Raw genomic sequence first — 25623 nt, 5'->3', positions numbered from 1 at the left:
GTCCCACCCAGCACAGAATTCTCAAGTCCTAAAGCCCTTCCCAGGGCCGACGACCCACCCAGCGAGCCGAAAACCCTGTTGCATCCGCGGAGGAGCTGCACAGCTTCGCTTCTGACTTTATGGGGCTCCCTCGCCCCGCCCTGCCCCTTGCGCTCACCAATCAGAGCTAGGTGCTGCGCTCGCAGGCGCCGGTCGGGAGGACCCGCCCGCAGGCCAATCGGCGGTGCGTCCGCGGGGGGGCGGGGCTGCGGCGGACGCGCGGCGGGGGCGGGGAGGCTGCTAGCTGTCGGGATCCGGCGGCGCGGGCGCAGGACGTGGAGGAGGCCTGGCTGGCGGCGGCGCAGGCCGGTGTGGCACGGTGAGGACGCGGCGGCCGTGGGCGGGGGAGGGGGGCGAGCCGCGCAGGGGCGGTGGGTCGGGCATGGGCTTCCTTCGTTGGCGGGACCTCAGTGGAACCTGAGCCGGACCAGGCCTGAGGCTGGCCGTCCACCAGAGAAAGTCCACGCCCGGCTCTGAGGCCTTCGCGAGGCACGCCAGCTCCTCAGAGTCCGCGTTTGCCAACACGCGTCTGTGAACGGCCTGTCGGTGGAGGGCGAAGGGAGGGAGAGTCTCGGGTCCAGACTGGATGTCCGCTGAGGACTGAGTGGAGTGTTGTTTGTGTAATTGGGCAGTCCGGGGAGGGCTGGGAGCTGCAGAGTTCCGTGGAGCCAGGCTGTCAGCAGAGGACTGCGGGCAGGAACATCACACGTGGAGACCAGCTGTCGAGGAAGGGGGGTGATCAAAGTCTGAGCGTCACTCGCGGACACTGGGTGTCTCGTGGAGGGTTAAGGGGAGCCACAAGAATGTTCTGCTGAAGTCCACCCCCACCCCAGGCCAGTGCTCAACAAAGCAGAAGCATTGGGAAGGAACACCAGGAGCCACAGATGAAAGCCCAGAAGGGCATTCTTTTTTTCTTCTCAGCTTTTCCTCCAAAACTGAGAATCGGGTGTAAATGTTCTTACTCTACTAGGATCTAGAAACAGTTCTGGCCAGTTGCGTTTTACTCATCCCAGATTATAAGCTCCTTTGCCATTTACACACGTGGCAGTGATTTCTTAAGCTCTTTCATATCCCAATAATGGTGGTGAAAAATAGAAATGGAAACAAGGCATTCATGAAGGAAATAGTATCGATACATAGTGCTGAGAAAGAATGGAGAGATTTAAGATTCCGGGCAGAAGCTTTAAAGCAGTGGCCTTTCTCCCTAGGTTTGTTCTGTTCCATGAGGTGTTTTTGACTGGGCCACTGTGAAAATGCTTGGTAATTAGTGGGTAACAGTGAATTAGAGTCGGTCTTGTGGAGACAGTATTATAATCGACAGCACAGATTCTCACAGTGTTAGCAAGATTCGGAAGAGGTCATTTGAAGTGAGGAGGTATGGAGTAACCTTTACTTGTAGGCCAAATAAAAGTTTTGTGAGTTTCGGGACACAGGAAGGCAATTGTGAATCTCTTTGTGGCTGTTATGTTGTCAGTTGTAAAGTCTTCAGAGGAGATGTCCAAGTTGCACAGCCTCCCCAATTCCCTATCCCCCCACCGTTTTTATTGAAACAGTTTGCATAGCCTCAGCTGGCCTCCAACTCCCTGTCCTCCTTTGTCAGCCACCTGAGTGCTGAGAGTACAGTTGGAGCACAGGTGTGCGTCATGGCTTCCTATGCAAAGCCCCATTTTAAATAAAGCACAGGAAGACTCTCTGGGATATGTGGAAAGCCAGCCATTGCCCCTGCTTCTCCAGTGCCCTTGCTTTGCCACATTGTATGGATAATTGTCCAGTTAGGTTCCTTCTTACAGATTCCTTTACAGAGAGGAGCTCAGGTATATCTCATTTATTCCCTCCCACCTTAGGTTCCTCACTCACAGAGTGGGTTTAGAAGGTACTTACCTCAGACGCTTGTTGTGATGACTAAGAATCAGTTTTTCAAAGCTGCTGAGATGCCCTGCACCCATTAAGTACTTACTTCAGTAAGTGTTACTGTCGAGTGAAAGAGTGGCCCAAGTCAGCTGTAGCACAAGCTAACCCTGGGTATTTGTAAGAAGAGTTAGAGAATTGGTGATTCAACAGTTATCCCACTTGGAAGGAAGGATATGAACTGCATTGCCTAAGCAAAGATTAATCCATGGGTAATTCGGAGGGGCGCCATTATGCCTGTCAGTTTCCTCCTTTCCAAACATCACTCTTCTGTATTCAGACGTTGTCAGATTTCTTTTTTTTTTTTTTTGGTTTTTCGAGACAGGGTTTCTCTGTGTAGTCCTGGTTGTCCTGGAACTCACTCTGTAGACCAGGCTGGCCTCGAACTCAGAGATCCACCTGCCTCTGCCTCCCAAGTGCTGGGATTAAAGGCGTGCGCCACCACCGCCCGGCCAGATTTCTTAACATTCTGCTAATCATTTCGGTTACGTTGATAGTTTCCTTTTCCTTATTTTCCCTTCATGAACTCTGAACATGCCCTGCCTTGCTCGGTGTGCAGCCAGAACACACCGAAAGGCTGGGTGACTCTAGTCTATTCTCTAAGGTCAGTGTGTATACAGTCCTTTGGCTCTATCTGTTGAGGTGAGGGCTTTACTTTATCAATGAGAGTTGAAAAGCTGAGGCTCTCATAGAACATAGTATGATAAAGTCCGGTGTTGCAATTTCCTCAGGAGTGTTTGTGTGGGCGATGATTGTGGTCTGCTACTTTTGGAAAGCAACTACCAGTATGTGATATTTTGATTTTTGAAATCCCAGTTTTTAAAAAATAATCTGATAAGCAAAACTTGTATCAATCAGGTGATTACTCTTGGCTAGTAAACATTCTTTGGCAAGCTCATTCCTGTCCCTCCTCAGAGCATAATTTGAACCATTTTGATCCCAGGAAATATGCTTTGTTTTTTTTTTTTTTTTTAAAGATTTATTTATATGAGTACACTGTCCAGACACACCAGAAGAGTGCATCAGATCCCATTACAGATGGTTGTGAGCCACCCTGTGGTTGCTGGGAATTGGACTCAGGTCCTCTGGAAGAGCAGTCAGTGCTCTTTTTAACCTTAACAATGAAATGGTGTGCACATAAAAAATTAAAGTGTTAAAAAGTATGTATGAGGACATGGGCAGGATGGTAGAAGTGATTTGGTTCTACATTTGTAGGATTGTTTTTCACTAAGCCTGGTATTTTTAAGGTATTGCTACCTTTAAAAACCTGGGAATGGTTAGAGATTGCTGCCAAGCCTGGTGACCTGCATCGGATCCAGGGACACACGTAGTAGAAGGAGAGAAACTATTTCCCAAAATTGTGTTCTGATTTCTTTATGTGAATAGTGTCAAACATCTGTGCACACACATACACAAATAAATGTAATTGAAAACCTCAGGGAAAAGGCGTTATAATGTGACAGGATACCGTGATAAACCAGCTTTGGCTCATCTCTCCTCCCCAGCCCATCCTGATCATGTCCCAAAATAAACTTGGTATATCCCACCCCAGCTTGTATGGACTTCTATCTGGTTGATCTGCTAGAGCCCTGACTCCCAGCCCCAGGCAGCTTCCTCTTCTCTCTGTTGTCTTGAACTCTCTGTACTTTGCCTTTCTCCTACCTCTGTTCACACATAGGTAAAGTGCCCACATCACGTGATTGGGACAGGGTCTGGCCGTGTAGCCTTGGTTATCCTGGAACTCATAGATCACATGCCTCTTCCTCAGGACTCCTGGGAATAAAGGGTGTGGCACTATGCCCCACCCGATCGATCGCTTGCTTCCTGTGAGACCCCATCCCACTGAGCCTGAGAGGCCCCTGCAGTGATTTCTTTCCCTCTCTGTGACTACAGTGGACAAGTGGTCATGTGTGCTTACATAATTGTTTCCTTTTCTCAATTAAACTCCTCTGTGTGCACACTACAGAATCAGGGTGGAGTTGAGGCCATCAGCAGAGGTGAGGAACTGCTAAGTCATTCACCTCTCTGAGCTGGAGTTCCTTGAGCTGTAGTGTGGGAGCCCTGCCACCTGTAACAGGTAGTTTCGAGTGATAAATGACAGTGTAAAGCAAAGGGCTTGGTCTGGGCCTCCTGGCAGTGGTGGTTACTTGGGACACAGAGGCTACTGTCCTGTGTGTGAGGATTGGTTAGGCTTTTCCCTTCATCCCCCAACTGCTCTTCCACCTGCCGAATACCTCTGCCAGTCTCACTTTGTCTGAATGTTTACCACCCTCTAACGTCCCCACTGGAATATAGGGATTTTTCTCCCTTAGTAGGTCCTATATCCTTAAGTGTTTAGAGTTGCTATATTATCAAAATAGGTGATCAATAAATGTTTGAATACAATAATAAAATTTTGTGGAGGGGGCCAAGTCTGATGACAGGTTCCATGGAACCTGAAGCATATCAAATTAGAAAAGGGTAGGCTGCTCACGACACATAATCCCATCTCCCGGGGGATGAGACACCTTTGGTGTCTGTGGGCACCTGCGCTCAAAATGCTTATGCCAGCACACACGATTTAAGGTAATAAATATAAATCTTTTAAAAGAAATGAGGTTACAAGTAAAAGTTAATTTATTAAGTAAACATTTGTCTAGTTTGAGAAAAAGTATGAAGCTAGGAATGTAGCTGAGTTGATGAAGAGAGAGTGTCTTCCTAGCATACACAAAGTCCTGAGTTTGATCCTTGGTGCCACTTCCTAACATAGTGGTATGTCCCTGTAATCTCAGGAGACAGTGGTAGAAACAGGAAAACCAGACATCGAGGTCATCAAACACAGTCTGGGATACATGAGACCCTGTTTGGAAAATAAGGAAAGAAACATGAATTACTTTACATATAATCCATTTTTCTTAGCTATATATTTTTAATTTCCTTTTCATGGCAGTGAGAAAATAGAATTCATCCATTCCTCTAGAATAGCTGATATATTTTTAATGGTAAGATATATAATTTGTGATTTTTACATATATGCATATTTTCTAATAGTGCACAAACAGCCTTGTGTCCTTGGGGTAAGAGGGAATGGACAGATTTTTATTCTGTTTTGCACAATTACATTTAATAAGGAAGAAAATACACATCTAAGGTGTGTTTACAGTTGTAGTTCTACACTACTGCCCTGTTTTCTGATGGGTAAGGATTTGTGCTTTGTCTTCTGAGAACTGAACTCTGCCTAGTTTTAACAAATCTGTTGAAAATTTCTCCAAAAAGAACCTTCTGACTCCTTGTATTTCAACCTTGTCTTTTTTCCATTGCCTGTGCACCCTCCATGCCAGTTACCAGTGGGCCCTCTCAGGCTGCCTTAGGACCTTGTCACATAGCACTATGGCAACACAGGGTTTGAACAGCCTTCTAGGAGCACATTTCAATGTTCATGAAACTAATTACAGGAAACTGAAATGTACGTCCACCTTCATAGCTCCCAGAAATGCCAACTGCTCCCCCAAGTTCCCGTCTCAGAGAATGGCACAGGCAGAGTTACATTGGAAAGATCCAACAATCATAAGTGATTACAATCAGAATAGCTTTTTGGTAAATTTTACAGAAACATATGACCATAGGAACACTTTGCTTGGGGTCTTACCAGTATCGGGCCCCTGTGAGAGACCTAGAAACCTGAGCCAGACTTGCTTTCTTTTTTATCATCAAATTATTTTGATTGGACATTTTTCCACCCCATGCTTGATACCAAATAAACTAGAGGAGTTTGGAGTGAAGGTCCGAAGTGCATTTTCATTGGCCAGTGGGAATTTGTGGAGGAGGAAGTAATGTTGGAAATGAGTTTACAAGGCTTTACTGAATATTTTGCCTGTTTCTATAAAAGTTGCAGTTTCTTCTGTAGTTGTTATTATGGAGAGCAGTGGAGAGCAGACCACAATATCTATATATTAAATCAATTTCAGTGTTAAAGGTATTTATTTATTTATTTTAGTTTTTTGAGACAGGGTTTCTCTGTGTCGCCCTGGCTGTCCTGGAACTCAATTCTGTAGTCTAGGCTGTCCTTGAACTCAAGGATCCACATGGCTCTGTCCTCTAAGTGCTGGGATTAAAGATATGCATCACCACACTCAACTAAAAGTATTTATTAATTGAACTATTTTGGAAAAACAAAGCAAGAGTAACTGTAGCTCTTAGACAAGAGACAACAGTTATTCTTTCTCTGGAAGGTTGGCAGCAATCAGTAGAACCTTGACAAGGGCCATTATGAATGTTTGCAGGAAGGTATGTGATTTCAAAGGTAGCATACAATGTCAGTGTAAGCAGCTGGGAAAGAAGAGAGGAGGAGGGAGGGGCATGGGGAGGATCTGTGTGAGGAGGTATTGGGAGGAGGGGGTGGATGGATATTGGGATGTAAAGTGAATAAGTAAATAAATTAATGAAAAAAAGAAATTAGTGCTTTACCCTCTCCCAATAAGAGCCACTGTAAAAGTGGGGTTGTTTTTAAGGGTTCATTTTGGCTCATAGTTTAAAATGTGTGATGGTGGAGCTTAGTTTCTAGGAGTTCTAGGATGCATACTTTATCCTCGCCTTCCCACTCATTGAATGTAACATCTGGATGTGTGCATGATGCAGCTGTCGAGGACTCTGAAAGCAAAAGGTAATGGGCAGTGGAGATGAAGGCCAGAATTTGAAGAGCCACTACATCAACAGAGAACTTCCTGGTTGTCCTCCACTGTGCCCTGGCCTGTGGGCACAGAACCTGGAGGTGGGCTCCAGGTAAGGTTAAGGAGAACTCAGAGAAGCTTTCTAGTTTGGTATCTAGAGAAGAGAGGGGAAAAGTCCATCATTTTTCCTCTTTGCCTTTCAGTCATTCCTGTAACAGTTGCTTTCCCCTTTCTTCCCTCTTGGAGCTTTCTTCCAGGCAAAATACAAGGTAAGAAATCCATGGGCAAGCAAGGCTGCTAAAATCCCAAATGTCTGGCTAAAGGACTGAAAAAGGATCCTTATGAACAGGGAAGTATAGCATGGAGAGCATAGGAAGCTTGGGGAAGTTGTCCAGTAAAGTTTATGGAGTTAGAGGCTTAACACTGAGCATATGTGGGTCAAAAACAGAGAACCCAGGAGCTGGAAAGGTGGTTCAGCAGATAAGAGAGCACTGTCTGCTCTTCCAGAGGACCTGGCTTCAATTCCCAAACCCCACATAGCAGCTCACAACCACCCACAACTCCAGGTTCTAGAGATCCAGTGCTTGCTTCTGGCCTCTGCAGCTGGGTCAGACACATGTAGGGTTTTACTGAGGAATATCAAGTGGGGTTTGTACTGACACGGCGTTCTACAGAAGACTGGATGGGACTGGCATCCTGAATCCAGCAGGCCAGTGTCTGCTGATCAGAAATAACAATATGCTCCACAGGACTTAAATAAGACCACACTTCAACAGCACAGTGTTTTAAAAGTCTAGGATACACTCCAAAGACACTCAGATCTGAAACCCCAGGGAAATGCTCACATGCAAAACACAGACTAAAACTGAAGTGATGTAAATATTGAACTGATCTGAGGATTTTGTGAATGTCAGTGTACTGGCTAGTCTTATGTCAACTTAGTCATACAAACTACATTTATTTGAAAGGAGGGGATCTCAGTTGAGAAAATGCCTCCATAAGATCTGGCTGTAAGGCATTTTCTTAACTAGTGATTGATGAGGGAGCACCCAGGCCATTGTGGATAATGCTGTCCCTGGGCTGGTGGTCCTGGGTTTTATACAAAAACAAACTGAGCAAGCCAGTAAGCAGCACCCCTCCATGGCCTCTGCATCAGGGTCTGCATCCAGGATCCTGCCCTGTGAGTTCCTGTCCTGACTTCCTTCAATGATGAACAGCAATGTGGAAATATAAGCAAAGTAAACTCTTTTCTCCCAACTTGCTTTTTGGTTATGGTGTTTTATCACAGCAACAGAAAGCCTAAGTCAATATTAAAGCCTCAGTGGCCATTAATTCTTAGCATTCATCCTGGAAATGTGTTATATGGTGAAGCCACGTTGCAGATGTAGTTAAGAGTACTAACTAATCAGCTAACACTGAGATAGTGAGGCTTGCTGGGATTATTCAGGGTACCCACCCATGTGATTAGAATTCTGCAGGGATCTTTCTCCAGATGATTCCAGAAGAGAGGGTTAGAAACATGTGTTTCAGTGTGTTCTTCCTCCTTAGAAGGGACAAGAAGCCAAGAATGCAGGTGGCTTGTTGGTATACCTGAGGGTCAAACCTGAACCCACAGTACTAGCCTAGCGTTTATGAGGCCCATCACAAAAAGAGGGGGGATTTTGTTCTTTTTTGTTGTTGTTGTTTATAGAATTTTGTTTTACATAAAATTAGAACATGCCAGGTGGTGGTGCATGCCTTTAATCCCAGCACTTGGGAGGCAGAGGCAGGCGGATTTTTGAGTTCAAGGCCAGCCCTGGTCTACAGAGTGAGTTCCAGGACAGCCAGGGCTATACAGAGAAACCCTGTCTCGAAAAACCAATAAATAAATAAATAAATAAATAAACAAACAAACAAACAAACATCTAGCAGTTGTCTAAAGCAGCAGGTGAATGAAATGATAAATCTATTTGATGTCAGATTCTCAAACAACTAGGGAGTGAAGGTAAAGCTGTAAGGTTGATAAATACTAGTTATGTCCAAGGAAGTGTCTTGTGTTTTCTGTGGTGGTTGTCTGAAGGTAGTCTTCCTTTCTGTAGCTACTGTTGGACATGCCCAGGTAGGAGGACTGTGATCACAGACCTTTATGAGGTACATTTTATTTTGGACTGATAAGTACTGTAAATTAGTTGGCTTCAAAAGAACATCAACTTTCAGTTTATTTTTTAATAGCAGTTTTGGGTCAGTGGAAGAGTTGGAGCTAGGTCCTGAGTGTGGTGCTTCCAAAGTTTCCCTCCAGGCACCTGCTGTCCTCATTCCAACAGATGGCCGCCTCACTCTGGGTTTTGTTGGTATGGAGTGTGTGCATAACATGGGCACACATACACATATTCGTGGATCTATGTTGACTTCAGGTGTCTTCATCACTTTCCACTTTTTTTTTTTTTTTTGAAACAATGTCTCTTATTAAATGTGATGGTTTGGATGAGAATGGTCTCAAAGCTCATGTATTTGAATACTTAGTCCCTGGTTAGTGGACTCTTTAGGAGGTGTGTGTGTTCTTTTTGGAAAAGGTGTGTCACTTAGGGTGGGCTTGAGATTTCAAACGACTCTTGCTATTCCCAGTGTTTCTTGCTCCTTCTGCATCCAGGTCAAGATACAAGCTCTCAGCTGCCCTGTCCCAGGGCCTTTGTTCTGCCGTTCCGACCCTCTCTAAAACTCTAAGCCCCAAACTGTTTTATACGTTGCCTTGGGCATAGTGTTTTGTTTTGTTTTGGTTTTTTTAATCACAGCAGGAGAAAAATGACTAAGAAACTAAACTTAGAGCTCATAAATTAAGCAAGACTGGTAAGCCAGCAAATGCCAAGGATCTGCCCACCTCAGCCTGCCTGGTGCTGACAGTACAGGCACACCTGGTGTGTGTGGGTTCTGGTGATCCAAGCTCACGTCCTTATACTTGTACAGCAAGCACCTTTCCCACTGGACTGTTTCCCCAGCTCTCCTGTGGCCTCTTAAAGTCCTAGTAATCTACCAGCATGAGAAGTTCATCACAAATATCCCTGAGGTTTGAAGTGCCAGTGTTTGCTGGTAGATTCACTTGTCCAAATTTGTGCAGGGGATGACTCCAGGTCAGGGATGACTCCAGGTCAGGGATGACTCCAGCTGTGGTTCCTGTAATGCTGAGACCACGTCAGCTTCCCTTTGGCAGTGTAAGTGTGTCTAGAGAGGAGGTGTATAGAAGGGTGTGGATGTTCACTCCTGCCCGTCTGCCTAGCTAGCTGTTTCTCGTAAGTTCTTTGAACCTTGTCCTGTAATATAAAACCTGACATTGTTTTTCAGCTTCCACATATTGATTAACTTGCTTAGTTACTTTTTTTTTTAAACTAGTTATACTTATAGAATGAGAGACCCATCTCTTGCAATACTGCAGTAGTATAGCCCAAGGTTGAGGGACTGGGTAGAGGTTTGTTACCATCAGTTGTGAAGATTAATTCCAGTGAGATGGCTCAGCCTATAAAGGTACTTGTTGACTTGAGTTCCATCCTTGGGACCCACATGGAAAAATTAGAGAACCTACTCTCACAAGTTGTCCTATGACCTCCACACATATGCCCACACATATACTCACACACAAACATAATTTTTTTTAAGTTCATAACATAGATTTTGACAATCAGATCGAGGCTTGAAGCTGACTCTGCCTCTTCTGAGTTAAGTGCTCCTTGACAGCCCCTTTTCGTTTACTTACTGTCTTTGAGCAGTTTCAGTAGAGAGCTTTCCCACCCACATTCCATTCTATACATCCCCCCACTGTCCGCAGCCTTACCAGAGTACACATCTGTTATATCACCACCATCCCCAAAGCCTTTGCCAACTTTGAAGCTGAATTTTCCAGCTGTAGGAAAGGACGTGTCATAGGGTTTTTTAAATTATTATTTTAAAATGGGAACATAACCAAAGCAGCCAAACTTGTAGTGAATGGTACAAAATGGTGGAAATTGTTTCCAGCTACCAGAGATATTTTTAGGAGTGTAGACTCCAAAGCATTCCATTCACATAGAAAAAAAAGACATGAAAACTGCGTAAGTTCCCTGTAGATTGCTGGTTTTCTGCACTGCCTTTCTGTGGGCTTTCTATCCACTTTCTGTGGACTTTCTGGGTTGGTGCTCCAGCAGATACCCAGACAGAGCAGAAGCTGACAATAGGCTCCCAGAACTGCTGTGGTCTTGCTGTGTTTCTGCCTAGCCTTAATATTTATTTATAAGCACACAAAGCAAAATAAAGTTCATTCCTGTTAGGTCATATCTTACATAAGGCAGATTCAGAAACACCCCTCCCCCCCCAATTATTGCTCATGTCAGATAAGAGCAAGTGATGCATTCTTTGATTGAAGTAGCCTGTGATTCTGCAGCAAGAGCCCAGCTGTTTGCTGCTTCTGAAGCAGGTGAGAGATCAGAGATGAAGGTTAACCAGTATTCACAACACCGGGATTGTCTGTCTATCAAGTTCTTACTTTTATTCTCTCCTAAACTTTTTTTTTTTTTTTTCCGAGACAGTTTCTCTGTGTAGCCCTGGCTGTCCTGGAACTCACTCTGTAGACCAGGCTGGCCTCGAACTCAGAAATCCACCTGTCTCTGCCTCCCAAGTGCTGGGATTAAAAGTGTGCGTCACCACTGCCCGGCCCTCCTAAACTTAGAATTATACTAAGCCTTAAAGTCTTAACCTTAAGTCTCTGTCTCATCTTGAGGCTGAGCACTTGTTAAGTGGGCAGTTCATGCTGCATTACTGAGCAGCCAACAGATTTGTCTTTGAAGTTGCAGCAGAGTGCCTCCAGGTCATTTCTTATCCAAACCAGTAGGAATAAGAGTGTCTTAGGACTTTGATCTCAGCTGCTGCTCTGCGAATGACTTACTTTGAGCCAAATGACAAGACAGACAAAGGTCAGTGGTCAGAGGTGTGTGAGCTTGCAGAGGTGTTCCTAGGGGACACAGTTCAAGAGAGCTTAGAGAGCCCTCAAGGTCTTTGGTGTCTTGTTCTTATGGTGATGAACTCTTTAATGCTAAATGAAAAGTTACAGCTGAGATAGAGCTAAGCTATTTTAAATATATTTTTGTTAAGTAAATATACACATATAACATGAACTTATGGCTCAATTTTGTAGGGTTTTCAAAAGATTTGTTTTATATATGTGTCACATGCTCATGCAGGTGCCTTTGGAGGGCAAAAAAGGGTGTTTGATTCCCTGAAACTAAATTACAGGTGGTTGTAAACTTTCTGATGTGAGTGTTAGGAACTGAGCCCAGGTTCTCTGCAAGAACAGCAAATGCTGTTAACCACTGAGCCATCTCTCCAGTTCCATTCGTTTTGTTTTTGAGACAGTGTTTAAGAGCATTTCTATTTGCAGAGGACCTGGGTTTGATTGCCAGAACCTATATGGCAGCTCACAACTGTCCATAACACAGTACCCTCCTCTGACCTCCTCAGGAACCAAGCATGCATGTGGTACACAGACATACATGCAAGGAAAACACTCATATACAAAATATGTATTTAAAAAGAAAGGAACGGAGGGAGGAAGGCAGACTCCCTCTCTTGCTACTCTTGCGGGAGGACCCAGGTTTGGTTCCCAGCACCCCCATGGTGCTTCACAACTATCTGTAACTTCAGTACCACAGGATACAGTGCTTTCTTTTGACCTCCAGACTCCTATAGACATGTGTCTCGCGCACACACATACACATATACACATAGATATTTTCTTGAAAAGGCTCCCATTCAGTTTTCAATACCCATATGGTGGCTCACAACTTTCCATCATTCAGCTTTCAGGAGATCTGATGCCTTTTCATGACCTCTTCAGGTAGATGTACATGGTGCTCAGATTTACATGCAGACAAAACACTTACACACATAAAAAAAAAAATGTAAGATGGGGACTGGGCCAAAGAGATGGCTTAGTGATTGAGAGTACTTGTTAAGAGACAGAGTCTCGGGCTGGAGAGATGGCTCAGCAGTTAAGAGTTAAGACTGCTCTTCCAGAGGTCCTGAGTTCGATTCCCAGCAACCACATGGTGGCTCACAACCGTCTGCAATGGGATCTGATGTCCTCTTCTGGTGTGTCTGGAGAAAGCAATGGTGTACTCACATACATAACATAAATAAATCTTTAAAAAATGGAAAAAAAAAAAAAAGAGAGAGAGAGACAGAGTCTCACTTATGTAGCCCAGGCTGGTTAAGAGCATTTGTTAAGAAGCAGAGTCTCACTATGTAGCCTTGGCTGGTCTTGTGATCACTGGCCTCAGCCTCCTAGATGCTGTGTATCACATGTGTGCACCACCACACTGTATGGCTTAATATTGTATAAAGTGAATAGTGTCTGCCCTAGGAGAACTTACTCTGTGCCCTGTTTAAGTGAGAGGGGCTCTCATCTGAGTGAGATACTAGTAACTTCCTTTATACATTTCTTCCATTTTAGTGTATACTTCTAGGCCCCGTGCTTGTCCTGGTTCATTTTCTTAGAACTACATGGCTAAATGCAGCTATTTTATATATATAAAAAAATACAATAGAAAACCTGAAGAGTTTTCCCTCTAAACTGAGCCCAGTATCATGTTCCCATTGCCCAACACTTGGGAAGACGAGGCAAGAGGATGGACTGAACCATGAGCCAAGGATGTAGCAATACCCTATCTGTAAATAAACACATATAAAACTAAACATATATAGAAAAATAAATTAGATAAATAGCTTCTAACATGTTTTTGACTTTATGTATTTTCAGAGTTGTAGCCTTACTTAGGAGAGGTTGGGTGTGGTGACTGTAGAACACTCACCTTGTTTCAGTTACTCAGTTTTCCCATCACTCTAACAGACTTCCTGAGGAAACAACTGCAGGGAGGGAAGAAGCGTTCATTTTGTATCACTTTCAGGTTTGGGCCATAGTCACTTCCCCATCGTCTCTGGGTCCATTTGTGGTGAAACAGAACATCATGGCAGGGAGCATGTGGTGGACCTCAACAGAGGGAGAGATACTGACCTGCACTGACCTACATCCTTCAAGTAGGCCCTGAGGGAGCTCTTCAGAGACTCATCAATGTTAACAGTGTGGGAACTAACTCTTAAGTATAAGCCTGTTGTCCCAGTCTTCAGTTTTAATACTACAGTGTAGACAGCACACTACTTGATGAGATGGTGCAGATGCTTTAATGCCACAGACACTAAGTGGCAGACATAGTGAGATCTAGGCCTGCCTTCAAGGAGCATCCAGACAGGAGAGCTTCCAAAGAATGGTAGATCACAGCTAACTGAGCTTCACATGTAAGTAGCTGGTTTATTCATTGGTCTGAACTGGCTTTATACAGGAATTGAGATGGGAAATTAACTTGGTACCACTATGTACCACTTCATCATTTTGCTCCGTCACATATTATACTTTGTTTTTTAAATATCTTATTTCTATGCATGTGTGTGGATGCACATGCACACTTGTGGAGGACAGAGAACAGCCTTCTGGAGTCAGTTCTGTCCTTCCACTCCGTGAGTCCTGGGATGGAGCTCAGGTCATCAGGCCAGGCAAAGTACTTTTACTTGCTGAGCCTTCTCACAGGCCCTCGTGTTACGCTTTGCCAAAACATTTTAGCCTCCTTAATAAACTAGGCTCGCAGAGCACTTCTCAACCAAGACTCTGGGATGAGGCTTTGAGGAGGAGTTGGTTGACAGTCATGAAGAAACTTGTCAAATGTAATTTGAAGGCTACAAGATCCTTTGTTTGGTTTGTCTTGATAATAAGATATGCATGGAGACAGGAAAGAATCCTCAGCCATGGTTGGCATAGGAGGGAACGAGTTGTTTGTTTCCTTAGTGCTGAGGGCTTAACTCATACCCTTGTTCTGTGCTACATCCTTGTTCTGCCACTGAGCTACAGCCCCAGCCCAAGTGAGACAAATTCTTTAAAAGTTACTACAGGCATGCCTTTAATCCCAGCACTTGAGAGGCAGAGGCAGGCGGATTTCTGAGTTCGAGGCCAGCCTGGTCTACAGAGTGAGTTCCAGGACAGCCAGGGCTACACAGAGAAACCCTGTCTTGAAAAAGAACAAAGAACAAAAAACAAAAAACAAACAAACAAAAAAACCAAAAAAAAAAAAAAAAAAGTTACTACAGTTAGCAGAAAACATTTGCAAAGTGATTTAAGAGAAGTCAGTAAGTTTTGCAGACTAAATTCTTTATTGGTTAAATATCTGGTGTCTGTATCTCACTTTCAACACTTTGCCCTGTTGTCTTTTGTTATATGGTGTTTTACTGTTAAATGTTTTTCTTGCTTTATTTTGTTTCTTTTTTAAAGCAAGTTCTCACTATGTGAAGCAGGCTGGCCTCAAGCTCACGGCATCTCTGCCTCCTGGTTTCTCCCACCCAGCTTGTTTAGTTTTGGTTTTGTTGGCATTTGTTGTTGTTGTTTAAGAGACTGTTCCATATAGACCAAGCTGGTCTAGAACTCTCTATGTAGCCATGGATGTGCTTGAATTTAAAGCCATCCTCCTGCCCTCTTCCTGAGTGCTAAAATTAGGTGTGTGCTACCACCTGGTTTATGTGATGCTGGGGATTGAACTCAGGACTTTGTTCATGCTAGGCATGCACTGTAATAATCAAGCCACATTCCTACCCTTTAATTTTCTTTAATTTGATTTTTGAACATAAATAATGTTAAGAAGGAAAATTTCCTTAAGTAGTAAGTCCCTTAGTACAGGGAAAAGCAGTCTTATGTGATTCTAGTCCATACTTAGCTTGGTCTTTGTTAAAAACAGTGAGGAAATTACCTATTAGAGTTAACAGCTTAAGCCAGGCTTTTCCTTTAGTGCAGTAAGGAGGACGCAAATGACCCTGACCCTCTTGGCCTTTGAGTCATCTGTTAAATGGTCCACATAGAGATAATAGTGCTATTCAGGTGGAGCACAATTTGAGAATAGTCTGGGGCAGGTGTCTGCATTTACCAGGTCCTTCTCTAGGCTGTCATTTGGTGCCATATACAGATTTCCTTCAGAATGATCTGTGGAAACTGACCTACCCTAGAAAATTCAAGAAGCACAAAGCTGGCAAAGACAGGTCTGGCTGTTTTCACGTACTTTAGCTTCATCCCTAGTAGTGCTCGTCACACACTAAGCCAGTTAAAAGACAGGTCCATGGATGCTTCAGATTACTGTGAAGATGCCAGACACATATTGATGCTATCCTGTTACTTTTTACTACAATACTGTCTAGCACTTGGACCAAATGGTAGCACACATGACTGGGCTGAAGGAGGAAGACATGCTGGGTATTGAGCAGTGCTAGGACAAGATATAACCATAGGTTTTCTCCTTCTCCCAGGTGAGTGGTAATGATGTCACTCTGTTAATCTCTGTGCCCAGCTCAGAGCACCTTGGAAATATCATGGCAGGGGGAGGGTTATTTATTTTGTCTACAACTGTATGTATAGGAGAAAAAAAACTTTTTTTTTTTTTTTTTTTTTTTTTTTTTTTTTTTTTTTTGGTTTTTTGAGACAGGGTTTCTCTGTGTAGCACTGGCTGTCCTAGAACTCACTCTGTAGACCAGGCTGGCCTCAAACTCAGAAATCTGCCTGCCTCTGCCTCCCAAGTGCTGGGATTAAAGGCATGTGTCACCACTGCCTGGCTGAAAAAAACTTTTTTATGTTCCATATTTTATTGCAATTTAAGACTCACAGAAGTTAATTAAATATATGATATTATGGGTTCCTATGAACCCAATGATTTTTTAGCCATCAAAAATTGTTTTAATATCTAAATAATATAATTATTTAATGTGTTTTTGTTTTAGCGTTTCCTTCACTTTCAACTAATGAAGAATGGGAGAGATAGAAGGAACATACAGAGTTTTACCAACTTCAGGGACACGCTTGGGTGGCCAGACCTCCATTGGAGTGAGTACCCTGGAGCCAGAGCAGACCCTCCCACCCAGGATGCAGGAAAAGCACATGCCCATCAGAGTGAAGCTGCTGGACAGTACTGTAGAATTATTTGACATTGAGGTAAGAAGCAGGCTTTTTTAAAGGTATATTTTCTTCTAAAGTGAAGTAATTCTGTACCAGACTCCTGTAAGAGGTTGTGTTGTGTATTTATTCAAGTAACCAAAAGTTGTTTTGATGACTATCCATCCAGCAGAGTCTTTGGAAATAGTAAATCAAAGTTAACTTTCAGCTTAAATTCTGATAGGATCCACTGTTTCTATTCTATTTGTTTGTTTATGTTTTGGTCTTTTGGGTTTTCAAGACAGGTTTCTCTGTCTGAGGAAACCCTGGCTCTCCTGGAACTAGCTCTGTAGATCAGGCTGAGTCTCAGACTCAGAGAGGTCCGCCTGCCTCTGCCTCCCAAGTGCCAGGATTAAAAGTGCATGGAGCAACCACTTGGCTCCATTATTTTGTTTTAAGAGGATGGCTGAAAGATACTAACTGTGACCAAACTGCTTTAATTCACACCTTCTACTCTACCACCTAGGTGTCTGGACTTCTGGTGTCTCTTTAAAAGATGCCATGTGGCCTCAGGGTGTGTCAGCATACCTGCCTGAGCAGAGACTCAGTCCTGCTCAGGATGCGGGTACAAGTACTGAGCAAGCACTAGGAAGAGAGCATGTGGATGGAGTTACACAGGGCCTCACTCTGAAAGGTTGCATACAGTAAAGCCTTGATTGGGAATTAGTGTATAGCAAAGATCTTAGATGGATAGGTAGAGTGGGCCTGACATCCCGGGCAGTGTGCAGTGGAGAGTGTAATGTCAAAGAGGTGTCGAGTGAGCCCTGGTATTGTGAGGAGGTGCACAGTAAGTGCGAACATTGGGAGAGAGTTTTCATTGTTAGTGCAGAGCTTATTCAGCCTTACAGTAATGTTTTTGTTCAGAAGCAGGATGTTGTTACCCAGACTGGCCTTGAACTCTATATAGCTAAGAATGATTTGTAACTAAAAATATTCTACTTGTCGGTATATACTACAATTTGGCTCTAAATAATGTTGCTTATGAATATTCATGTAAAAGATTTTGCATGAGCATGTGTTTTAAGTTCTTTGGCAACAGACAAGGAAGCTAAATTACAACATCATCTGGTAACTCCCCAAGGTTTAGTCATTGGAGGACTCACCAATTTGCTTTCAAAAGCCCTGGTACTACTTTTTGTTGCTATCAGCAGTGTTAAAGGGTTCTAATTTCTCCACATTCTTCTTTGAACTTACGATTCCAGCCATCCTAGTAGGTGTGGCATTTAGGAAATGACTGCTGAGGCAGAGCGAGTCACTGAGGATGAGCCCTGACTCTGACCCGAGTCAGCACTAGCAGAAAGGCCTCCTCAGCACAAGAGCTCGAGGAGCTCGGACAGCAGCAAAGCCAGCGTGCTGCCCGACTGTAAAATCCCTGCAGAGGTGACACTGGACAAGGACAAAAGCTTCTTTGTATGATTTTAAACCATCCTAGTTTCATCTAGAGATATTATGCAGGTTTGTAGAAGAGAGAAGTATACTGACCCCTGTGATCCTGTCTGTCTGGTTTTGATTTGGTTTTGAGTCACAGTTTTATTCTGTAGGTTGGCATAGAACTCACTGCGTGTACAGTCCAGGCTGGCCTCAAACTCAAGTGTAATATCTATCAAGTCATTATTTTATACAGCAGTAGGCATGATAGTGTGCACGTGTGCCCGGCACTCAGGAGGCTGAAGGAGGAGAAGGGCCACAAGTTGGAGACTAGCCTGAGGTACAGTGTGAGACTGAAAAAGAAATCGTCATCCTCCATTGTAGCCACTCCCACTCTTCAGAGTTCTCTCTTACTTTTTCTTAATAAATGGACGTTTTGTGGTTTTGTCCAAATTTCCATACATTTCTTGGGCTTGAGACAGTGAACTCAGAAGCCACCTGCTGAGGAAGACTGTGGTGGCTGTTGTGAGACAGTGACCTCAGAAGCCACCTCAGAAGCTGAGGAGACTGTGGTGGCTGTTGTGAGACAGTGACCTCAGAAGCTGAGGAAACTGTGGTGGCTGTTGAGTATTTACAGCCGCAGAACCCCGAGTTAAGCTCAGCAGGAGCCATGGAAAGCTCGGTCACCTGCAAAGCACCCATCCATTTGGAAGTCCCCCCAATCAAATACAGCCGAGGTGTCTGTGGGGACCTAGAACACCTACACTCAAATACTCTCAGAGAATCCAGTGGGATCTATGAATAGCAAAACACTGAAAACGACATCACAGCAAAGTTTACAAAGTGCCTCCTAGAGGCAGCGTCTTAGAAGACTCATGACTTCTGCTCCTCAGGGAGAGCATTGGGTGAGTCCTCCATGACAGGATCTATGAATCAGCACAACTCCCCGAAACACTTTCTTACTCTTTTTGGCTTTTTGTGTTCTTAATATTTTAACAAACATGATAAGATTATCTGTGAAAAAGTCATTTTTCTTCTTTTTTTAATCACTGTGCCTGTTATTGTAATATTGCATTGGTTTTAACTTCCAATGCTGTGCTAAACACACATGTTGAGGGACGATACTGTTGTCTTATTTTTAATCTTAAGGCAAAACAATTACAATTTCAACCTTAAGTACTTTGTTTGCTGTTGATTTTTGTAGATTCCTTTAACATGTTAAGAAGTCGCCATCCTTCCTAGTTAAGCTTGCCAAACTTTTTGCATTAATTGAAATGATGACTTGTTTTTCTTTATTACTTTCTGTTTTAAGACAGTGTCTCACTATATAACTCTGTCTGGCCTAGAGCTCACTGTATAGACCAGGATGGCCTTGAACTCAGGGGCCTGCCTGCCACCTGAGTGCTGGGACAAAAGTCATGCATCCCTGTAGTCTGGTCATTTGCTTTTCTTTTATTCTGTTGATATTATGAATTATATTTCATAGTTTTTAAATATTAAATCAGTTTTTATATTTTACCTGTATGGTTAGATCTATTATATCAATCTTCTGGAGGAGTTTTGCCACAAAGCTAAGGAGGGAATACTTGCTCTGTACGTTTCTTATAATGCCCTGGGCTAGTTTTGGTATTTGGCTAATACTAGGCTGGGGTAACTGATTTAGTTTTCTTATTCCCCTCATGCACATTTACTTAGAATCTGGCCATGCTTTGCTGGTCAGAGTTTCTGCATACCAGTTAACGTATCAGAAGGACCCATGCTAGTTTTCCTGTGATGACCGTTCATCACTGCCTTTATATAACCAATCTGTCTCCAAGAGCGCGAGGGTGTAACTGTGACCTGGAACTCAACAGAGATCTGCTTCTGCCTCCTGAGTGCTGGGATGAAAGGCATGCGCCACCACCGCCTGGCTCCTCCTGGGAAACATTGTAACTTCTCACTTACACTAGCATCCTGGAATCCCAGGCCTTTCATGCTTCACTGCACTGGCTAGTTTTTATCAACTTGACACAAGCTAGAGTCATCTGAGGAGAGGGAATCTCAGTTGAGGGAATGCCACCACAAGGTTGGTCTGTGAGCAAGCCTGTGGTACATTTTCTGGATTAATGATTGGTGTGGGTTCCGAGTTGTTGATATAGGCTGAGCAAACTAGTAAGTAGTGCAGTGCGCCTCCATTGCCTTTGCTTCAATTTCTGCCTTGAGTTCTTGCCCTGGCTTCTGGGTGATGGACTGACTATAAGCTGTAAGGTGAAATAGACCCTTTTCTCCCCAAGTTGCTTTTGGTCATGTTTTGTCACAGCAATAAGCTAATACGGTCACACATCCCTGTTTCATCCAAACACTCATTATGTAGCTAAATGTTATTCACCTTTCAGGACTCTCCTAAAATGTCACTTTCCTTGGGTGGCTATTCATTCTTGACATTTATGCATGTGGTATTTGCTTGTTCAAGGTCATTCAGTGACTGCTTTTCTGATAGGGAAGACTCTCATTTGTCTCAGTTAATTGAATGAGATATATAGTTGTAAACACTGAAGTCGACCTCCACTCTAAAGAGTCTTAGTTTTGAGCCTTACGTTTATTTTATTTATTTATTTTAAATTTTATTTTATTTTGATTTGAGACAGGATTTCTCTGTGTAGCCCTGGCTGTCCTGTAATTAGCTCTGTAGACCAGGCTGGCCACAAACTCAGAGATCTCCTTGCCTCTGCCTATGAGTGCTAGGATTAAAGGTGTATGCCACCATGTCCAGCCTTAAAGTTACTTTAAAACTAGGCAGTAACTTTTATTTTTTTAAACCTATTTTTAATGATGGTTCTTAAATGCTTTAACCTCACTTGTAGCCCACCACCCATACGAGGTAGTGGAAAGAAAGGATTCAGGAGAAGTGGACCTGTTTAGAAAGGTTCTTTGGAGCAACTCCCATCTGTGTTGTCTGGAAATGGCAGTTCAGTTCACAGGTCAGCAGCAGCAGCTCGATCCACTTGCAAACATTTCATGGTTACACAAGCAGCCCAGTTCGGTAGAGTCAGTTTTTTGATCCTCCCATCCATAGACATCATTTGCAGAAATAAACTTAGTTACCAGGATTTTATAAGATTGTAAGTGACGTAAGATACACCTCATGGCTCCTCACAGAGACCGTGACTCCGTTAAAAGGCTTCTGTTTGAAGAAGGCACTTACTGTAGTGATGCAGGAGAAAAGTGGGGAGTCTTTGCAGCAGAATCGGAGTGGGATGCCCGTGTACTGATGTAGGCTTCAGTTATTATCCTTATTTTAATGCACTTTTGGCTCTTAAATATGTGATATTATGTTATCCAAAGGCTAGTCAGTAGCTGGCTGTAGGCATACGTTTTTTGCAGTCTACTTTAATGAACTTTCAACCTCTCCTCTTGCCCACCAGAGGTGGTGGAAGTGACATGAGGGAAATGGACCTGCTCAGCAGTAGTTCTTTGAGCTTAATCTTCTTTGCCAGCTGTTCAGGCCCGAATCAATCAGCAGCTACAGTCCAGTCCTCTCACCAGGCAGACCCCAGGCAGAAACCAGCAGCTGTAGTTCAATCTTGAAGAAACCACAAGGCTCACCAACCGGCCTGAGGCCGTGAAAGGAGCAAGCTGCCACAGGAACCTTGCGAGCAGTTTTTTGGCGAACGTATCTCAATGGCAGGGTTACCACAAGTGGAACTGAACAACGCTATGTAAGGTGAACCAGTACGTGCATGTTGTTAGCAAAGAATAGCAAGGTGGAGCAAACCAAACCAATGCTTTAGCTCCCACTGTCTGTGGGGTCATATTTGTACTCCTTCATCACCGTCCTCTCATGTGTCTGCTATGGCAGAACATCCTTTCACCTCCGTCTGCTTCAGGAAAACATTTTTACTGGTCTTCGTTTACCTGTGCGCCCTAGCAAAACATCATTCGACACAACTGACTTTCTAAACAACTAGAAGGTTGTTCAGAAGTTTCTATTTCAGTTGGTTTTCTGATCTAGGAAAGTCTTAGTTTGTTTTGGTTCATCAAATGAGTTGTATGGTTCATTATCAACTTTGAAATCTGGCTTCAACTCTAGAGAATCTTAATTTAGACCCATACTTTATTTTAGAACCTCATAGAAGAAAGTTAAGTGTCAACTTGCTTTATCTCATAATGCTAAGCTGTGGAGCCAACATGCTTTCAGCTCTATCGCTGACAGGTGGACAGTGTCCAGCTCTGTCACTCATGCGGTAAAGGGAGAGGTTCAGTGGATACCTAAGACCTCACCTAGTGAGGTGCTCTCCAAACTACAGAGGGCAGGATGTCTAGGGAAGGTATGTTTTCATTGGTGCATAATTTGCTATTTTAAAACTCAGGAGTTAATATGAGGGGATAACTTTTCTATTACCTGAAACTATTGCAGCAAAAGTGGCATTTAGTGATTATAAGAACCACTGGGGCTGAGGATATGGTTCAATGGTAGAGCATTTGCTACCTACCATATACGTTGTCCTAAGTTTGATTCAGCACCATGTTAGAAACCTTGCAGACAAGCAAACAAATATAGATACAGTGATATAATCTCAGTACTTTAGGGGCTGAGGCAGGGAGATTTCCATAAATTTGAAGTTAGTACCAGGTTGGCCAAGGCTACAGAGTGAGATTCTGTCTCAAAAAACAAAAGCGAAAGTGAGTAGCAGAATTTCAGCACTCAAGAGGCAGAGACAGGTGAATCTCCGAGTTCGAGGCCAGCTTGGTCTACAAAGCGAGTTCCAGGACAGCCAGGGCTACACAGAAAAACTGCCTCAAAAACCAAAACCAAACAAACAAAAAGCAGCAACAAAACAAAAAAGGTCTTGAACGGGCTTGGTGGCAAAAGCCTTTAGTCCCAGCTGGGAAGGCAGAGGCAGGCAAATCTGAGCTCCAGACAAACCAGGGGAACATAAGAAGACCCTGGAAAGTCTCTATAAAATGGCTCGGCAGTAGAGAGCACTGACTGCTATTCCAGAGAATCGAGGCTTAATTTCCACCTGCATGGTGGCTCACAACCATCTATAACTCCAGCTCCAGAGAACTGGACCTGTTCTTTGGCCTTTGCATGCATCAGGCACTAATGTGGTGCACAAACACTCATTCACAGAAAATAAATAGTAAAGTAATGAAATATCTAAAAAAGAAAGACTATCTCAAGAGAAAGGTCTAGGAAGCAGATCTAGGCTGTAGATGGAATGGATCTCCTCTGCCTCCACTGAGAAATGGGGATCCAGTTCTAAAGAGGATTCAGGTAGTTTTTGTTACTATGACCCCATTTTTCATATTTCAGAATACTTTAGTATGCAAAAACTTTAGGACAGGCTTTCATTTTCTCTGATTGGGAAATAAAAGTTGCCAGGTGTGAATCTCATCACTCAGGCAGAGGCAGGCTAGCCAAGGCTACGTAGTGAGGCCCTGTTGTTAAAAAGGGAGAGGAGAAGTACAGAACTAGACTGAGGATGTAGCTGCATTGCTAACATGCTTGTCTGTTACGCCCAGAGCCTTGGGTTTGGTCTCTAGCACTGCATAAGTAGAATGTGGTAGCAAACATGTCATCACTACCCACTGTCCCAGCATTCTAGATGACCAGAGGTTCAAGGTCATCTTCAGCTGCACAGCGAGTTCAAGGCCAGCATGTACAAATGAGACCCCTGTCAAAACAAACAGAAAATCAGTTGCATAAGGATTAGTTTAACTATGTGACAAAGACAAATTCTCAGTCACAAAGTTCCGTGCTAGAATACAAATTTTGTGTTCCAGTAAAAAAATTAATGCTTTCATTCTGACCAGGAAAAAATAGTCAGAATTCCAGAAAGTATTGTCGACAGATGTTTGCCATTTCTCCCACATGAGCATCCTAAATATGGCAAATAAACGGCCTTAGAATTCATTTGGTCTGACCTCAGAAGAAAAGGCTAGTAATTTAGCATCTTAAGTTTGGGATAATGTTGGTGTTTTGCAGAAGCTCTTAGAAGATTCTAGGATACATTGCTGTTACATGACTCTGCCCTAGATCTTGAAACCTATGATTTTGTCATGGAAAATGGATTTTTTTTTTTTTAAAATTCTAACGCTAGGAATGCGGCTGGGTGGTGCACGGCAGAGGCACTGACATTCTTATTCTTAGCTATTCGAATTGTGGTATTGGAACTCTTCCTCGCCCAGCTTCCCCCACCTAACTCCAGCAGACGCCCAGTCTGTGCTGGTTAGAAAGTGATCATGCCTGATGAAGAAGCTAGGTTATAAAATGGGAAGTGTTACCTTGCTTATCCTGGTACCCCTGAAGATCCTTTAAACACAGTTTTATAACGAGAATGCTACAGACTTGGCAGAGGGTATAGAAGTGAAATCTGTTGGATAGATCCCAGCTTCTTTGGCTGTGCGTCACAACCCCATGTGGAGACCATATAACTGAATGTGCAGATTGTGAATGATTTGGCAACAGTTAAAGATTTCTTAAAGCACAGCGTCCAAAAATAATTCAAACCTTCAAACCTGAATGTGCACAATGAACGCAGTGCTCACCATGGTCTCCTGCAAGATGTCCTTGCTGCCTTGGTTCTGAATACAACGTGTGTACTTCGTAGGCATATACCTCACACCATGCAAGGCCAGTGAACCCTGTCTGAAAAGCCTCAACTTAAACTCAAGGCCATTGTCTGGTATAAATTGCAGTGCTTTTATTATACATGTAAAGTTTTCTGTGTCTATAGAAATAAGATGGCTTAATTATAGCAAATAATGATTTTAAATACTTTCCTATCAACGTTTTCAGTGGTTATAAAATTAGTATGTCTTTGGATTACATCATGTTATAATGTTTGTGTTGATGACTTGAGTTTCATCTAAAAATATTAAATGAACTTTGTAGAATTTCTAACAGTTTCTGAAATGGCTGTAAATATACTTCCATCTTGCACTGTATATTGATGCAAATTATCATTCTCATGATATCTATGACTATAAAATTCAAATATTATTTAATCCTGAAAAGCATTGAAGATGCTATGTTCTGCAGTATCAGATTTTTCAATCAAGATTTAATTCTTTATGTAAAAAGTAAATATGCCAGGCTGTGGCATATACCTTTAATCCCAGCATTCAGGAGGCAGAAGCAGGCAGATATCTGTGAGCTTGAGGTCAGCCTGGTCTACAGAGTGAGATTCAGGACAGCCAGGGCTATGCACAGAAACCCTTTCTGGAAACACCATACCTACACACCTACTTACATGCATGAATATATGTGTCTCTTTGTATTTAGATTTGCTTTTGTCCTTAATCAATGCTGAACTTATTTGTGTACCAAAGAATTTTTTTTTTCAAAACAGGATTTCTCTGTATAGCCTTGACTGCCCTAGAAGATCTGTAGGCCAGGTTTGGCTTTATCTCAGAGATCTGCCTGCCTCTGCCTCCAAGTTCTGGGATCAAAGGTATACACCACCACCACCCAGCCAAAGAGTTACTTTTAATAGAAATTTTTTATGACTTATTGGTAAATACCTATTCCATATGCCTGTATAACTGGGATCATGAAAACTATTAGGTGGAAAGGGAAAAAGTAGCCCTGGGTTAGGTTATCTTGTCCTGTAGTACTGTTTCTTGGGCACTAGGGTATTCTAGCATTTGGTGAGA

General features: G+C 43.2%; 1 protein-coding gene across 2 annotated transcripts in view; it reads left to right on the top strand.

Moving 5' to 3' along the window:
* Positions 1–240: 240 nt before the first annotated feature.
* Farp2 (FERM, ARH/RhoGEF and pleckstrin domain protein 2) overlaps positions 241–25623 on the top strand; it is a 107595-nt gene continuing 82212 nt past the window's right edge. For both annotated transcript variants that reach the window (XM_034521347.3, XM_034521346.2), the window contains exons 1-2: positions 241–358; positions 16407–16617. In XM_034521347.3, coding sequence (XP_034377238.1) covers positions 16435–16617 — 183 coding nt within the window. In that variant the 5' untranslated portion in view covers positions 241–358; positions 16407–16434. The remainder of the gene's footprint in view (positions 359–16406; positions 16618–25623) is intronic.

Source organism: Arvicanthis niloticus, chromosome 17 (assembly GCF_011762505.2).
Source record: "Arvicanthis niloticus isolate mArvNil1 chromosome 17, mArvNil1.pat.X, whole genome shotgun sequence".
NCBI lineage: Eukaryota > Metazoa > Chordata > Mammalia > Rodentia > Muridae > Arvicanthis > Arvicanthis niloticus.
This window is presented reverse-complemented; position numbering and strand designations above follow the sequence as displayed.